At 39.2% G+C, this 18,293-nt stretch overlaps 1 protein-coding gene across 3 annotated transcripts; it reads left to right on the top strand.

The window, feature by feature from the left end:
* Nucleotides 1-388: 388 nt before the first annotated feature.
* Nucleotides 389-17,368, top strand: tnnt1 (troponin T type 1 (skeletal, slow)). 3 transcript variants are annotated; one of them, XM_075453825.1, is made up of 15 exons: nucleotides 389-458; nucleotides 5,479-5,506; nucleotides 5,622-5,635; nucleotides 5,742-5,819; nucleotides 7,981-7,998; nucleotides 10,024-10,044; nucleotides 10,564-10,585; nucleotides 10,683-10,743; nucleotides 14,424-14,540; nucleotides 14,627-14,704; nucleotides 15,747-15,860; nucleotides 15,946-16,055; nucleotides 16,433-16,523; nucleotides 17,013-17,053; nucleotides 17,146-17,368. In XM_075453825.1, the coding sequence occupies exons 2-15, from the start codon at nucleotides 5,481-5,483 to the stop codon at nucleotides 17,189-17,191; spliced, it is 837 nt and encodes a 278-aa protein (XP_075309940.1). In that variant the 5' UTR covers nucleotides 389-458; nucleotides 5,479-5,480; the 3' UTR covers nucleotides 17,192-17,368. The 3 variants fall into 3 exon arrangements, with proteins under 3 accessions (XP_075309940.1, XP_075309938.1, XP_075309939.1); XM_075453823.1 differs by lacking the exon at nucleotides 389-458 and adding an exon at nucleotides 4,467-4,500; XM_075453824.1 differs by lacking the exons at nucleotides 389-458; nucleotides 10,024-10,044 and adding an exon at nucleotides 4,467-4,500.
* The last annotated feature ends 925 nt before the right edge of the window (nucleotides 17,369-18,293 follow it).

Genomic DNA, 18,293 nt, shown 5'->3' with positions numbered 1-18,293 from the left:
GAAAAAAAACTCATTGTCTCATCACAAAAAGCCTTCCTCCATTCATCTCTCTGGCAGCTTTCCCTCACTCCATCCATCACACCCTCCCTCTTTATTTTTCAGCCCCCCTTTCCACCTGCCCTGTGGCACCCCTCCATTTGTCCAGTGAGGTCATCGCTCTGTTCTCCCTAATCCTGTGAGGCGCTCATCTTTCTGCCTTTGCTTAATCCGCCTGTGGCCTGGAGCCCTGATCACACACATACACCTACACATATGTGCAAAGACTTGCAGTTATTCTTGTATTGTATGCTCAGACTCACAGTAATTCCACAGCATGCATACACACATAGTCATTCAGTCAGTTATACATACATACACACACATTGCCCCTCCAAACTCTTGGTATAAAACTGCCTCTGCCTTTGTATAATAGCATTCTATCTGTCTCTTGTGTCTGCTGATACCACTCCTTCATACAGGTATGTCTGTCTTTTAATCTACTCTGTCTGGTTTTGTTCTCATTGGATAACAGTAAAATCAAATACAGCTAAAATGAAAGTGATTAACTGTGTTTTTTTGTTGGCCAGCAACTGCTTTCTAGTTTCCCTACGGTGTCATCCATCACAACACCTTGTTGCATTTTATTGTTTTTTGAGCACCAAGTAAAACAAATCTACAGTATCACTGCCTTCTAAGTATGCTGTTTCTCTACAGCAGACATATTCTGTAAGAACATCCCTGAATGTACCACAAAGAACAAATTCAAATTCCTTTTAAAAGAGCAACCTTTGGGCGGTTGACTTTTATGTTGCCATTCACTTGTAAACAGTATTCACATCTACCCTCAGTATTTTTATTACTCTGAGTTGGCCAAACGTTCTGGCTTATGTCTCCATTTCAAATAAGTTAATGTTCTCTTTCCACCTCACCTAACAATCGTATCGTTCACACATAGACATCAAATCGCTTCCCCAGTGAGTGCTTTCTAATTCAGTTTCATCTGCCTACACCCACCCGGGTATTCTGCCTCTGGACTGTACAGAAAGGCGGGGCAAAACTAAATAACCCCAGTCCTGGCTTTAAGTGACTACAGTATAGGTCTATTTATACTTGTAAAAAAACAACAACAACAACACCTCTTATGTTTGGTTTTGGAGTGCAATAGGATAGTTTTTAATGAGCCTGACCCTGAAGTGGTCGGGTTCGTCATCAGTTTCACCTCTGCACTACAGTACAGACACAAACTTTCAACAAGGGTACTGCGGTTTTGGCAACAAGAGTGAGCACAACTAACTTTTTCTTTATAGAAACACGTTTAGGAACTGCATCATTTCACACAGAGGCTCTGAACCTGACAGCTACAACTTGCAGACAAAATGAGACGAGATTGATCACTTTCAGTTTCACTGGGTGGGGCTGACATCCACCTTTAATCAAGCAGAAATGATAAACTAATGTAATTATCTGAGGGAGTCATGCTCAATATAAATTGTTGTTCAAAATAGCCTGTAAGACAGTGTAATGCCATCTCATAATGTTTTCATAGTAAAAGACTTCCCCCTGGGAGGTAGAGATAGCCACCATACCACCTTAGCCATTAATGAGGGTAAACACACTACTACTCATCATAGGAAAGGATTTAATCAGCTTGTTTTTGGAGTGTACCCACAGATTTTTAGCAGCGTACCCATCTTTAGGATAGGCTGGAGCCTATCCCAGCGGTCAATGGGCGAGAGGCAGGGTACACCCTGGACAGGCCATCACAGGGCCACACAGAGACAAACAAGACAAACAACCATACACGCTCACACTCACTCCTAAGGACAATTTTAGAGACACCAATTAACCTAACATGCATGTTTTTGGACAGTGGGAGGAAGCCGGAGTACCCGGAGAGAACCCAGTTTAATTGTAAATGTGTAAAAGATAGCATTTAGGAATTGGCAAACATCAGCAAGGACACAGAACTGTTAGCTGACTTTTAGTTTCCTCTTTACTTATTGCTCTCAAAGGTGTGACAGCTTATTAAGCAGTGAGTCTGACCTTATGTCCCTTCATGTTATTACTTAGCAGTCTCTGCCAAACTCATTCACAAATTTTAACAGTCAAACTAGCTAACTATAGCACCTGAATGTTGTTGCATCACATTGATCATTTAACCAATTTAAGGTCTTCAAAAGCACATTCTCCAAGATGTAACGTCAAAATAATGGCATTTTCCAAAATCTAGTTCAAAAGACATCAAACAACTAAAATCCAGTTCTGTCCCACAGTTTTATGTACACGATCCGGCTCAAAATACATGGTTTACTTTTTTCAAATAAAGCTTTATTACATCTTGATAATTTTTCAAATGGATTTTAATAACCCTTTCTACTATTCTTTTGAACCTAATAATAGCAAACTGTAGCTTCCATTTAACATTATCGTGCTCAGCCTATTCTTGCACACTCATTATTCGGCTCTGCTGGCACACCACACTTGTTGTCCTTGACCACCAAGACCTTTGCCTGTTGCCCACTGGAACATGACACTTCTCCCAAATCCCTTGGTTTTTCATCCTCCCTCCCTCCCTCCCTTTGTTTAGCTCCAAATGGTCGGTTTCCAACTGCCTCTCATGTGCGCCTCTCATTCATCCGTCTGTCTTGTCTCTGTACCCTCCCCGTCCCATCCTTGATGCCTTTATTCATGTCTTACTTTTATAGACCAGTTCAGTAAAATAAAGCCTTACCCTTTAATAAAAAAAAAAATTAAAATATATATGTATTTATATTTCATCAGATGCACCAAAATCCTATTTTCTCTCCTTGATGATGTGTCTGACATTTCCAAATAAATGACCATGCTGTAAAAGCAAGACTGATCATATTTTAAGGTGAACATGGCAAATCTTTGAGTGCACTGTTGCTATTTGGGTCAGTTATCCAGCAGACATGGAGCAACATTAGCAAATATTAATAGTCATGTTTCTGCTACTTGACATTCCCTCTTGATTAGCTGTTTTGATCTCCACCAACTCCTAATTGGATGTCTGTCTCTTTGGCTGTTGAATACTCAGTCACTGTGTCCCTCTGCTGTTTGGTGTAGTGGATTTTACAGCCTGAAAATATTTGTGATTAAAATGTGTCACTTTGGCTACAGGGGCTTCCAACTCTGATTCAGGTGACAGTTCGATCAGTGTAAGTGAAAAAAATTAGGCTTAATTCAGTACAAAAGAGGATGTAAAGAAAAATTAAAGCTTATGTAAGGTTTCTGTTTCCTGGTTGCCGCAATTAATAATAGTCTTGTTGTGGGTTTTTGCATTAAGCTAAGTTAACACAAACCATTTTTTCTAACTTCATATTTACTTTCTGTATATGGTTGTGGTATCTGTCTTTTTTAGGATAAAAAGGATTTAGTGTGTTTGTTTGTTGGGTTTTTTTAAACCAAGAAAGGAAAATGGTCACATGGAAGCTGAAGGCTGCTGCTGCAAATGCAGGTCTCCCTCACTCTATTTAAACAGTGTGAGGGAAGGCATGAGATGGGGATCAGTAGGCCTATATGAAATATTTGAGACTTGCTGATGTGCTGTTGAAAGCTCTGCTATTTCAAGCTGTTGGATCTGGCATGACTGCTGGCCCGGCAGCAGACACAGGCAAGACAGGACACTGTCTCTTTAATTAAACTGAGCAGCCTCAAGGCTGCTCTAAATTTTACCTGACGACAGAGAGAATGAGCAGGTATGACGATAGGAGGGCAAGTTGGGACGGTGAAAAGAAAGGCAATGCCTGAAGCAATTTTTTGCCATTTTAAGTAGTCCAACAGTAATTAGAACCATGTTTGGGCATGTGATGATGTCAAAATTAGGTGTTGAGATATCTTCTTTTTTCTTTTGTGCAAAATGTGTTCATCTGTAGCTACACCATTACAAAGCAGATCATATCATTCAAAACCACACTCTTTGAACTAACAGAGGCACAGGGAGCTAGTGTGAATGAGGACATAGGTGGACAGGATGAGATAAGACACTAGAAAGTGACAGAAACACAATCTACTTTAGCCTCTTTGTGTTTGATGCGTGTCACATTCTCACCTGTTAACACTACATCAATCTCCCTCCGCTTCCTGCCAGGAAGGTGTCAGCTGCACACACCCACAGGGAATGTCAATCTGTGTGACAATTTTATGTCAGAACAATGGCTGCTCAGAGGGACAATTTAAAGTCGAATTTCTGTGTGTTTCTTTATCTCCACAGTGATTAATCTCAGGAGTGTAGAAAGTATGGCTCTGCCATGTATGAGTGACTGCCTTCAAGCCTGCAATATTAGGTCATTTGTTACATGACAATCATTTAATTCTATAGTTAGAAATCATTTTCTAAAATTCATACAAAACAGGATATTCCCAAAACTATCTTATGAACTCATACAAATAAAGTAAAGTAACCATTTTATTTCTTATATTGTTCTTGCTTCTGTGATTGATCACAGACTGCCTAACTTCCTCGAAAAACCACTGTCGTTATGCTGCATTTGTTGGCAAGTAAGTCCTGAAGTTTAAAAAAAACATGAACAACAACACATGATATACTGTGTCATTGTTAATTTGAGAAAAAAAACTAAGTGGAGTCCATCATTCCACAGAGAGAAAGATTATACACAAGTGGAAAACATTCAAGACAGCTGTTCAAGAAAAACAATCTCCTTTGGACAGATGGAAATGTGGAGATGTTAGGTCATAATGAACAGCAGCACATTTGATGAAAACCAAACGCAGAATATCAGCACAAACAGCACTGTGGCTGATGATTTTGGCTTGTTCTGCAGCCACAGGACCTGGACAGGACTCAAGATGATTCAAATGCTGTGATGGGACTTTAAGATAGTTGTGCATGAATGAATTCCAGCTAAGTTTAATGGACTAAAGCCACATTGTTAAGAAGAGTAGACCTAAATTCTACCACAATGATATGAAAGACTAACAGCATCAAATGATTGCTGAAAACTAGGCTACTGAAACATGGAGTGTGCTTAGTTTTCATACACTCCAGTGCAATATGGCATATGCCGTTATCCATGTTACCCATTTCTAAGACCTGGTAGGGAACATGTTATTCTTTTCAATCAACTCCTGATACGGAAAAAAAACCTTCGAATTGAAAAGGGTGTACTTTCTTTTTCACAAGACTGTATGAAATCTGATTTTATATGGGCTATATTCATCCATCATATGTGTTCTCCTGATGTGTCTCAGCTGACACTGTATGACAGGAAGGGTGCTCTCTGGATAGGTCAACCAGTCTATCGTATACATGCCAACATTACAGGCGTGCTTCTGGAGAGAGAGCCTTCTGTCAGAACTAAAAGTTCCAAGAGCTCAAACTGAAAATATCCGTCTCAAAAATTAGAACAGAAATAAGCTGACCCCATGAGAAACATACCAACGAATCATGTCCCACACTCTTTTCCACAGTTTCAAGATCCTCTTCATGTAACTGTCAACTGTTTATTCTTTTTGCAGCCATGTCAGATATCGAAGAAGAATACGAGTGAGTGGAATAGTATATAATTTCATACCATTTATCAACACTTCACCCCAGTATAAATCCATGATTGTTACTGATTAACAATATGCATCTTGCTTCCTTTTTTTCAATTCTGCAGGGAGCAGGTAGAGGGTAAGTTCATGCATACATATTCATCTCACACCCTGTGTTTGCACAAAACACCTCTCCCCACCGTTGTACTTGTATCTGACTTGTTTCTCCTTGGTCCTGCCTGAAGTTGAGGAGGAGGAGGAGGCTGAGGCTGAGGCTGAACCTGAGCAGCTGGAGGAGACTGAGCAGGCGGAGGAAGATGGAGGTATGGTTTGAAAAAATAGGGAAAAAGAAATGTTTTTGTTATATTTATGCTGAAAAGATGTTAAGAATGATACATATTTTTCCTTGCTGTCTGAGATGCTCTCAAAAAACCTGGAAGTTGTTCAGCCCCCTCTTCAATTCAATTCATTTTTATTTATATAGCGCCAAATACAACAAATGTCATCTCAGGCACTTAAATAATAAAGTCCAATTCAAGCCAATTGGAATTAAATTCATTGTAATTATAATTATTTATAAAATAATCCAATTCATTCATATAGAGCCAATTCAAAAACAATTTCCTAGCTAAGAAAACCAACAGATTGCACCGAAACTTGTCTTCAGTCCAATCTCCCGTCCTGAGAGTGCCTGAGGCGACTGTGGAGAGAAACAACTCCCTTTTAACAGGAAGAAACCTCTGGCAGAACCAGACTCAGGAAGGGTGGCCATCCGCCTCGACCAGCTGGGGTTTGAGAAGATAGAAAAGGGGGGGGGGGGGGGGGGGGGGGGGGGGGCACTGTAACACCATTCAAAGGATATCTGTTGGAACAGGGAAATACGAGTTAATGACCACAATAATTTTGCATGTACATAATATCATTTGAGAAATTAAACAGGGGAAAAAGAGAGTAAAGTGAGGAAAGGTGTGACAGATGAGCTCCCCCAGCAGTCTAGGCCTATAGCAGCTTAACTATGGGATGTTTCAGGATCACCTGAGCCATCCCTAACTATAAGCTTTATCAAAAAGGAAAGTTTTAAGCCTGGTCTTAAAAGTGGAAAGGGTGTCTGCTTCCTGGACATTTACTGGCAGCTTATTCCACAAGAAAGGGGCCTGATAACTGAAGTCTCTGCCTCCCATTCTACTTTTAGAAACTCTGGGAACCTCAGGTAAACCTGCAGTTTGGGAGCGAAGTGCTCTGTTAGGAAAATATCTTACAATGAGATCTTTAAGATATGATGGAACTCGGTCATTAAGAGTTTTATATGTGAGGAGAAGAAATTCTATTCTGAATTTAACAGGGAGCCAATGAAGAGAAGCTAAAACTGGAGAAATATGATCTCTCCTGTTAGTTCTCATCAGAACTCTGGCTGCAGCATTGTGGATCAAGCTTTTCAGATAATATGTGGGACAGCCCAATAATAAAGAATTACAGTAGTCCAATCTTGAAGTAAAAAATGCATGGACTAGTTTTTCTGCATCACTCTGAGACAGGATGTTCCTGATTTTAACAATATTACGAAGATGAAAGAAGGCAGTCCTAGAAACCTGTTTTATATGTGAGTCAAATGATAAATTCTGGTCAAAAATAACTCCAAGGTTCCTCACTGTAGAACTAGAAGCCAAGGAAATACCATCTAGAGTAACTATATAGCTAGACAATTTCTCCCTGAAACGCTCAGGTCCAAAGATAACGACTTCAGTTTTGTCTGAATTTAGAAGTAGACAGTTCTGAGTCATCCGGGTCTTTATGTCTTTAAGACATGCTTGTAGTCTGACCAACCTATTGGGTTCATCTGGTTTTATAGATAAGTACAACTGAGTATCATCAGTATAGCAATGGAAATTTATGCCATGCTGTCTAATAATGTTACCTAATGGAAGCATGTATAAAGTGAAAAGAATCGGTCCAAGCACAGAACCCTGAGGAACTCCATTACTTACTCTGGTGTGTGAGGAAGATTCTTCATATACAAGAACAAACTGAAATCTATCAGATAAATATTACTTAAACCAGCCTAATGCAGTTCCTTTAATCCCAATAACATGTTCAAGTCTGTGTAATAAGATACTGTGATCGACCGTATCAAATGCAGCACTGAGATCCAACAGGACAAGCACAGACACAAGTCCGCTATCAGAGGCTAAGAGGAGATCATTGGTAACTTTCACCAGTGCCGTTTCTGTGCTATGATGCACTCTGAATCCTGACTGAAACTCTTCAAACAGATTATTTCTATGTAAATGATCACAAAGCAGAGCTGCAACTATTTTTTCAAGAACTTTAGACATAAAAGGGAGATTGGATATAGGTCTATAATTAGCTAACACTTCTGAATCTCTTCTTCATAACTGTTTGAGTTAAGGGTAATGCACTTACCTATCAACTTGTCCTTTATCCTGCTTTCCTAATGGCTGACACTGTGCTGGTCCGGGCCATCAGAGCAGCAGGAATACCAAGGTAAGATTAAAGCAATGTAGGTGGACTGTTGTTTATATTCATGCACTTAAAGAAAGAGGGCAAAGACTAATGCAAAAAAAGCTAATGCAAACTTTTCCACCTGTTGGTATGAAATCATCTGACATATTTCCATGGCCTTGTTGCTCATACATTCTGCTTTTTTCATTTCATCATCTTGGAACTTTTGTTTTAAAGGTGCAAGCTCTCAAAACAGAAATCAAACAAATATTATTCAGATCTCAAAGAATGTGCAATAACATGTCTCCTCACCAGCACAAAGGGCAGACAGGCAAGAATGCTAGCTCCTTCAGTTCAGAAAAACTATGGATCCCGAGTTTTTGCAACCTGCGCAAACAAAATAATTCACAGTGATGAAAACTGTCCTTGGCAGAGGGACAGCGAATTTTAGACAAATACATGAATACAAATTAACATTAAATTTGCTTTGAATCTTCTTTTGATTGAAAAATGTTTGCTCATATAACCATAACCACTTTTATAGGTTGATAATATGTCACTGTTTTCAGCTTTTTCTGCTGCCCCAAGTGTCAAAAGATAAGCAGTTCAAAGGCTTTAAAAGTAAAAGCACAATTTTGAATTTATTTTGCACACAATAAAGTATGACACGCCTAATCTATGTCTCAAAAGTTGAACCGTAGATCACAACATTCTGCTCCCGACTTTACATGCCAACTGACCTAAAAAATATCCCACCAAATTTAAAAATATGATACCAAGTTTCTGTTTTGGAATATATTGTGTCTTTAAAAGTTGTAAAAGTTTTTTATTTCTGCCTCTAGAGCCATTTTATGTATTCATATTCTGACATTCATGTTACAATACACAGATGTGCTGTGCCTCCGCCTCTATGTTCTTTGAGTATTTAAACCCCAACGGACCGGGCCAAATTGCTGCCACAGATTAGCTCAAAACATTTTCAAAAGTTTCGTAAGAAGCCAGCAAAAAATTATTCAAACACAGCAGATCTTTGTCCACAGTGACTTCTGTCTATTTCAAAGAAGAGCAAAGCTAAAGGACCAACAACAGCACCAGTCTCATATATTTTTGAGACTTTCTGTAAGTGGCAGCAAAACACCAACACATAGCATATGAAAAATAATGTTCAAGTCCTTAGTAGGTGAGATTTGTAAGATGGATTGTGGATCTTTGGCCCCACCTATTATGGTTTAACTCATCCTCATGATATAAATTCAGGCTCAAAGAATTTATTGAATTTTTTGTACAAATAGAAAATGTTATCTACCTGTACAAAAAATACCATATGCACAATATGCAATAATGAATGCTCACTGAATGTTCCACGAGATTACATTTCCTTGCAGTCACAGTCGGTGGTACATTTTAGTGCCAGTGAATATTGTGGCTCTGTTTGCATGAAGGGAAATGATAGTTTTAGAAATACTCCATCATTTTGGTACATGCATGACTTACTTTGCAGCTAATAGTTAGGAGCACTGGACCCTTAAAGTGCCACTGGTGATATTTTTTCTAACTTGTGCAGACAACTTGTGCAGATAATTTTACAACTCTCATGTTCCTCCATTGAAAAAAATTAGCTTAACTTAGCTAAATTAGCTTAATTTAGCAAAAGTTGGAAAAAGCTAGGTCACTACTTGTACCACTTAAGCTGTATACCTGTGGAATTTGAACTTTATATTAGTGGAATATAAACAAGAGCATTTTTTAACTATTGTCAAACAAAGCACATAAATGTACGTTCCAAAATGTTGAACTATTTCTTTAAGCTTGTTGCTTCTGTCGGATCAAATGTCAATTTGATCCTTCTTGTGGTCCTGCTCCAACCATCTCATCTCTCTTCTGTATCTATTTCTCTCTTTTCCCTTTCTTTCATACCTTTATGGTTTCTTTCTCTTCTTCCCTCATCTTCTCCCATGCCCCATGTTTCCATGTCACCCATAATTAACGACTACTGTGTCATTTCATGTATTGTTTTATTGCCATCCTTGCATCTTTCACTATGCTTTTATGTGGCTGGTCCATCAGATCAAGATGCCCAGGAAGAAGGTGAGAAACAGTACAAAGTTTTTGTTCCCTTAATATGGAAAAAATAAGTTTTTTCTTAAGCTCACCACCACATTCCCCAAATTAATTATCTAACTAATTTAATCTGCTTTGATAAATCAAACTAGATTAAACTCTTTCAAGACCAAAGCTCACTGTGTAAGAAAAAGATCAAATGTTGTATTTTATGGAGCAAGTACATCTCCGAGATTATTACTTTTTATTCACCTTACATTTAATGTGATTTATAGCACTGTATGCTCAAAATCTTAGAATTTCACTGTACTACAAGATGAGTTAGGAAGTTGTATTGGACAAACTGGATATTCTTGCACTTTTTTTTGTCATAAATAAGTAGAAATAACCAGTTTTAGGTCTTTTCTGAGTCCCATGCTTGCGCTTTCAGTAATACTAATGGTTTTATTAAATATGTTTCTAAAATGTCCTTTCATCACCCAAATGGAAATATATAAATCCTCCCATGATCATGTTTTGCAAATTTTTTTTGTCTTTCCTTGACAGAGGAGGAGCGTCCTAAGCCCAAGTATGTTCAGTCGCCTTCAATCCAGAGTGTCTCACTATAGTCTGCTTGTTTTTCTCTCACAATTCTTTTACTAAAGTTATTGTTTTCTTTTCATCAGACCCATGGTTACCCAACTTGCTCCTCCAAAAATTCCAGAGGGAGATAGGGTGGATTTTGATGTAAGTTGCACCATAACTTACAACGTAAATCTACATCGTAGATCACATTCAGTCACAGCTCCTTTATTTTTCTTTTTTTTTTTAGGAAGCTAAACTAAGAGCCCTTCACAAGGCCACATAAAAGCTAATCTTTTTTACACCATAACACTGAAACCTCAAACAATTTATCGCAGTTTGAAAAATATCATTTTGACAAAGTTTTACATTGCTCAACTTTTGCATCAAACTGTTTGCTTTGTCACTATTTTCTCCGACAAAAAACATCTATGTTGCTCCAAATCACTGCATGCACAGTGTCTGGTCAGTGTATCCCTCAGATGATCAACTGTGACTCCAAAATTCCAATGGTCTATGTAAGAGCAGATCTATTAATTGTTGTGTATAATTGTCATATTGTGATTGGTGGTTCAGTCTATATATTGCATGTAAGGTTGCCAACTCCCTGAAAAATAAATAAGGGACACCTCATTAGAAGGGCCGGCCGACCCGATTGCCTTCCCCCTTCCTGGCCTGGTGAATTTTTTAGCCCCTTTTTTTGTGAGTGAAACGATTTTTTAACTATTTGACTCAAACCTGAATTGAATTAGATGCATATTTTTTGAGTGACATGAACACATGGAAAACAAATTATTATCCAGCAATTCACTTTAATACAAAACACCAAAATTAACTGAATGAAATAAGTATCATTCTTAAAGGAGAAGTTAATTTTTTTTAAACCTGGACCTTATTTCTGGCATAAAATACGTTCATCTACTCACCGATAACAGTTTGGTGAAAGTCGGCGTCCTTCGGAAGATATTTAGATCACTGGAGATCGGCGTATATCCATATAACAGGAGAGAACAGGGCAGAGACAATACAGTCTCTAAATAAGGCATTATCTGTTTTTATTTCACCAATACTTTAAGACCAATGAATGAATGAACGTGTACTATTGCACTGTTAGCTTAGAGCTGCCGGGTTGTTGTTATTTTGTAGCAGAGTGGTGCAAAAAGTCTACATTAAGTGGTTTCAGAGAGTTACATGGTTCAAAGCATTCATAAAACAATACAGCAATGTACTAATATTAGAAAATGTACTTTGTACTTTTGAATACTTAAGTATTTTTAAAAGTAAGTTCTTCAGTATTTTAACTTGAGTAAAATTTTGAACTTGTTGTTGAGTAAGATTTGACCATGAGTATCAATACTTTAACTCAAGCACTGGAGTTGAGTACTTTGTCCACCACTGCTTAAAGCTGTCTGCTTACTGTCACCCATGCATGCTGCCTTGTTGTCTTCCGCTATCTTCTCCACAAGCAACAGTACCTCCTCGACCAATGAGCTGACAGCGTATTCTCGTGTGTGAATATGCTGTCAGCTCATTGGTCACAGAGCAGGACAGGGCCTGGGAACAAGTTCGTACATTTTCATATAAAGCCCCGTTATTCATTTTTAGACTATTTTTAGACTCTCACTAGCCTGGCTGACGCGTCCACAATCTCGATGAGATGGTGGTCTGGGAACTAGGTGTGCATTTTCTCGTATTTGAGGCGTGGTTTACGAATGCCTAGAGCCGTTTATTGGGCGCTACGAATGTCTATCAAATGACGTCAGGTTCTTCCCATGCTGCTTTGCGCGCGATTCATAGCCAATTGTATCACTTATACCAGATGACGACAGAAATTCGACGAGGAAGAAGAAAAAAATGGAAAATAAAAGCAAACTTGCGCTCTAAGCTACTTAAATTAACAACAAAGTAGGCTTATATGCTATGTTCTACATGATTTTTTATGTTGTAGAGTTGTGAATTTATTTTGATAATGGAGAAATTGAGCAGCCTTGCTTTGTTGTCTACAGTAGTAGATCAACCCTCATCTTACTTTGAAGCTCCCAGCTCCCAGAAGTGACGTCAACGAAGCTTTGGCTGCAGAGAAGCTATCAGGCTTGTGTTGATAATAATAAACTCCTGGACTATGTACAAACTTCCAAATGCATCGTTTTGTGAGTACAGACCATATTTGTACTACTGTAGAAGTTTGGTGTCATGGCATATGATTTTAGTGTGGTAATTTTGGAGATACTGCCAGGGTCCGTTAGCGCTTGTACTAAGCTATTCGGGATAACTCAGTAACTCAGCTGATGTTCAGCCAATATCGGAAAAACTTCGGGTGGGCTACTTGGCTGGATGTCACGGTTCAAATGACCCTAGGGTGAATCTACTCCGAAACACTTTCTAAGGCTGCATCGAACGGTAACGTTGTGTCCGCTGTCATGTTGGATTAACACTCTACAAGCTTCGGTGTAGCGCATGGACGTCGTCATCGTCTTGCTGCCCCCCCCCGTTCTGTGATTGGTTCCCAAACTCTGGCAAAAATAAGGGCGGTGGTTTCCAGGCTGACTTTGCAGTGAGAATGAAATCGAGCGCAAAGCAGCATGGGAATTCCCAGGCTAGACTCTCACAGTAATACGGGACAAAGTGCGTCCCTTTTCAATACGGGACAGGTGCTGTTGTTTCTAAATACGGGATGATTCCGTTTTTCAAGGGACAGTTGGCAACCCTAATTGCATGTATCTTTGGGGGCTCATTTTTGACCATAAGTTTTTGACCGCTGGGCAGCATCACTTTATGCTCCGTGCGGATGTAACCATGAGATATGTGATTTAGAGCATGAGATGCAAAATAAATGGAGTTGTTTGCATCAAAACTCAAACACAACAGGATTCTCATTCATCCGTGACGGTATGGTCCAAGCGCGTCAACTCGGTTTTAATATCGAAATACCTCAGTCGCTTAAAGCAGGTTCTACAGTCTAAATGGAAACACCAACTACAATAAATTAATAGTAAATGGTAAGCGCAAACGCTTCCCATCTTTTAAATCTTTTTAAAAGTAATGTAATCAGAGCCGGCCCAAGGCATATGCCAACTACGCGGTCGCTTAGGGCCCCCACGCCACCAGGGGGTGTATTTATTATTTAAGTATTTAATTTTGATTACAACTTTACTTTTCTGTAAGATAATGTGAATGTCATTTGATTCTATTTTGTATTTGGATTTTGAAAATTTTGCACACCATTGCACATCTGAAAGAAATTAAACTATTTAACGTGTTTACTATAAATGCAGTCTCCAGCCTGCTGATGTTACTTTCAAATAGTTAAATTAATGAGCCATACTTATACATCACTCTTTATGTAGAAGTTAATTAAACCATATTTATGAGTTTGCTATCCCTTTAAGGTTAAAAACAAGAATGACACCTGTATAATGTAAGATGATTACAAATAATGCTAATGATTGTGGGTCCGTTACACACATAACAGTGTAGCCTATGGAATAATGAGGCATCTGGAGCTGAGGTGATGGTAGGGGGGCCCCAAATTAAATTCTGCTTAAGGCCCCATAAAGGCTTGGGCCGGCCCTGAATGTAATCGAGAGCCCTCCAACATTTCTGAGTCTGACACAGCTTCTGACGGACTCAGCTGATAGGTGGCATCAACCATGCAGGGCTGAGCAAAATGGAAGTTCTTCTGTATAGAAAATCATGGCAAAATAACTGTCTCACATAAAAGCATAACAGAGTAAAATTCATTATATATAGCGTTAGCTTTACCACTTTAAACTCTTCAAGGTTTGAGATGTTTAAGATGGTGCCAATTTGTCTCCTTTGGCCACAGTCTCTCTTTGCTTCACCAGGACATCCACAGAAAGCGGATGGAGAAGGACACACTGGAGCTGCATACTCTGATTGATGTACATTTTGAGCAGAGGAAGAAAGATGAGGAAGAACTTATTTACCTCAAGGAACGGATTGTGAGTTATTTTAATTATTGCAACTGATCGAGATTCAAAACCACTATGGGAGTTTTTAAGCGTTTAATCGTAAATACTTTTCTCAGGAGCGACGTCGATCGGAGCGAGCCGAGATCCAGAGGGTTAGAGCGGAGAAGGAGAAGGACAGACAGATCAGGATTGCGGTAATAAACACACACAAACTTCCACACACATGTACTGCACATACTCCATATATTTATTGGCGTGAAGAGGTCTCCATTAACCATCCAACTCCAGCTCAACAAATTAAGGCAGGATTCAGTTCAGTTGAGTTCAATCAAATTAAATTCAGTAATAATTTATTAGTATTTATTATAGCTGCATTATCAATTATTATTAAAGATGTGCTATTGTTGTAGATAGATAACAAAATTAAATATAAATCAGCTGTCAAACATGTAGAAAGTTGTATTGCAAAGGCGTGTGCGAGAAATCTTCAGAGGTCGCCGTCAATGGGTTGGGGTATTTTTATAGCTTGACAACAACTCACAACTGACAGTTAAAATATCTGGGGTGCAGAGACACTCCTACTCAGTGACATGTCCAGGGTTACACTATCTGTTGACAACTAGCACTGTAATCCTCCTACTTCACTGTTACATCTCTGTCTGCAGTCTCTATCTGCCCATATAGACTTCAAGCTGAGTAGAGATGTGCTTGAGTTGTTCCTGCAGCCATGTCTCCATGAAAAAAAATCGCATTGCTTTCCTGATTTTCCTAGTGTATGTTTGTCCATTTTATCTGCCTGTGATTCCTTACCATGATCACAAAGGGAAGAGATTGTTTAAACTTCCTCCTCCTTTTTCTCCATTTTTTTCCTGCTCTGCATCCGAGACATCCCCTCTACAACTCATCTTGATTTGGGATCTTTTTCCAGGCATTATTTGGGCTTTGGAAAGCTCAGTTAGCAGCTACAACAGGTTAACAAGTTTCCCATTGCCATGATTATGCGCAATAATAGATGTAAAAAAAATAATTACCAGCAGAAGCTTTTCTAGCAGCAGAGCATCCAAACCAGCTCAGAAAAAGGCTCCTGAAATCTTTTCACAGAGTCTCCTGAGTCTTTCCACAGAAAAAACTCTAGGCTGGCACATTCTAGGATTACAAACATTTTATCTCAAGAAAATACTGACTTATGATATGACACATCACAGAATTGTTTCTCAATCCCTTTCCATCTGGCAGGAGGAACGTCACAGAAAAGAAGAAGAGGAGGCTAAGAAAAAGGCTGAAGATGACTTAAAGAAAAAAAAAGTTCTGTCAAACATGGGAGCAAACTTTGGAGGATTCCTAGCTAAGGTCAGACATCTGCTCTTGTCAGCTGCAGTGATGATGTGAACAGGAGAATACAAAGGATGACCATGGACTGTTTGTTTTGTTCCAGGCTGAGACGAGAAAGGGTAAGCGAATGACGGCCAGAGAGATTAAGAAGAAGACTCTGGCTGACAGACGGCAGCCGATGGGGACTGAGAATGTGAGGGAGGATGGTCTCAAGTGAGTGTCTTCAAACAGTACTGCAGACCTCCAACAGTGTTTTTAATTTTTGATAATAAATTTTGAATACGTTATTTAGATATTAAACTCCTTCGGGGAATATTGTTCAGTCATGGCTAAACTCAGAGGCACAAAATAGACTGTGAGAAATAAACCACATTTTTCTGTTTTCACATTGTTGCATTACATGGTTTTACAAGTTGAAAACTGAAAAAAGATCCACTTCACCAAAGCAAATTCACTGAAAATCATATCCAGGGATCATAACTAGGTAACTACTGCTAATAAAAAACAGTGGTTAGCCATACCTGAACAAAGAACAGCCCCATAAATGACCAAAAATGGGTACTTTTTAAATTTTTATTTTTATTTCTTAGGCAACGGGCCCAAGACATGTGGAACTTGATCTACCAGCTGGAATCTGATAAGTTTGATTACATGGAGCAAATGAAACACCAGAAATATGAGGTAAGTTCATCTGCTCACATTGCATAGATATCAATTTGGCATGGGTTTTAACGTGAAGCAAGAAATAATAGACATAATAAAACGTATCCAATAGATAAAGGGTTCGGAATCCAATAGGTCAATGTTGTGCAGAATGTTGCTTTGAAAAAAATGTGATATTTGTTGATGGTGTTAAACCACCTGCTTAGTGCCTTTAGGCCTGATAAATGTTAGATAAACATAAACTGTATGTAAAAAAAGATTGCCCTATTGCCCCCTACTGGCCATTGAATAGAATGCATATTTTAAAATATGAATAGGAACTGCAAATAATAACTAGAATGCCAGTAAAAATATCTCCAGCAATATTTTACTAAATGAAACAGTGAGACAGTACAGTCTTAAGATGTAATGATCACGGTGTGATGATTGCTGATACCACTGATCATCTAATCATTCACCAAGCATTCACACTATTTCTTCATATCAATTTATCTGTGCTTCATGTAGATCACCGTGTTACTGAACAGAATCCAACATGCTCAGAAATTGTGAGTACTTCTTTACTAAATCTAACATTTTTCAGTTTTCCACGTCATAGCACATATCTACTTACCTCTTTTCTTCACTCTTTCTCCTTCAGTAAAAAGGTCCATGGCAAGGGGAAGGTGGGTGGTCGCTGGAAGTAAAGACAGAAATACAAGAAGGAGGTGAAAACAACATGAAAGATGATGGAAACTGTGAGAGGATATTGAACATTTCCCATGGTCCTTTAGTTCCAGAGCCTTTCCACGGGCATTGTCAGTGAATGAAAATATTGTTTCTTGGTGAAATAAATTGATAATAATTAAAGTACATGCACTAAATTTTGAGTTGTTTATTTGTAACTGTTCCATTTAGTTGTGGTTGTAATTTCTTGAAATTGAGGAGATACATGATATAGGACAATGTGAATTGACTTTCCTTTTCATCTCAAGTTCATGGATCACAACTACATCTGCTTTGGAATTCCTTCTGCCAGCATAAATATTTTAAAGGTTGTATTCTTTGCTCACGGAGAATACAGTGTGCAGATCTAACGCGTGAACATCTTTTTCATCTCGTCTTCATTTAAACCTCATACACCAGTCCTGACCTGCCCAAAAGAGAAATGGGACACAACTGAGTGATTTTTGGGCAAGTGCCACACTCTCAGGGTCTCTGTTTATTTATTCATCATACATCATACATCTGACATAACAATCTCTAACATACCGGGAGGAATCAACTCAGAAGATCCACCCTGGTTATCTGACTGTGGATGTTCATGTAAAAGGTTGTTAGCACGAAATGAGTAAAGACCAACATGGATTTGGAGACATATAAAGCATTAATTTGTTGGACTTCTGTGCTCGTCACGGATTGTCCATAACGAACACCATGTTCAGGCATAAGGATGTCCATATGTGCACTTGGCACCAGGACACCCTAGGCCGCAGCTCGATGATCGACTTTGTAGTCGTATCATCGGACTTGCGGCCGTATGTCCTGGACACTCGGGTGAAGAGAGGGGCGGAGCTGTCAACTGATCACCACCTGGTGGTGAGTTGGCTCCGCTGGTGGGGGAGGAAGCCGGTCAGACCTGGCAGGCCCAAACGTATTGTGAGGGTCTGCTGGGAACGGCTGGCGGAATCCCCTGTAAGGAGGAGTTTCAACTCCCACCTCCGGCAGAGCTTCAACCATGTCCCGGGGGAGGTGGGGGACATTGAGCCCGAATGGGCCATGTTCCGTGCCTCCATTGTTGAGGCGGCC

The sequence above is a fragment of the Odontesthes bonariensis genome, chromosome 21 (genome assembly GCF_027942865.1).
Source record: "Odontesthes bonariensis isolate fOdoBon6 chromosome 21, fOdoBon6.hap1, whole genome shotgun sequence".
Classification (NCBI taxonomy): Eukaryota; Metazoa; Chordata; class Actinopteri; order Atheriniformes; family Atherinopsidae; genus Odontesthes; species Odontesthes bonariensis.
The sequence above is the reverse complement of the archived record's forward strand: the minus strand, read 5'-3'. Positions and strand labels throughout refer to the sequence as shown.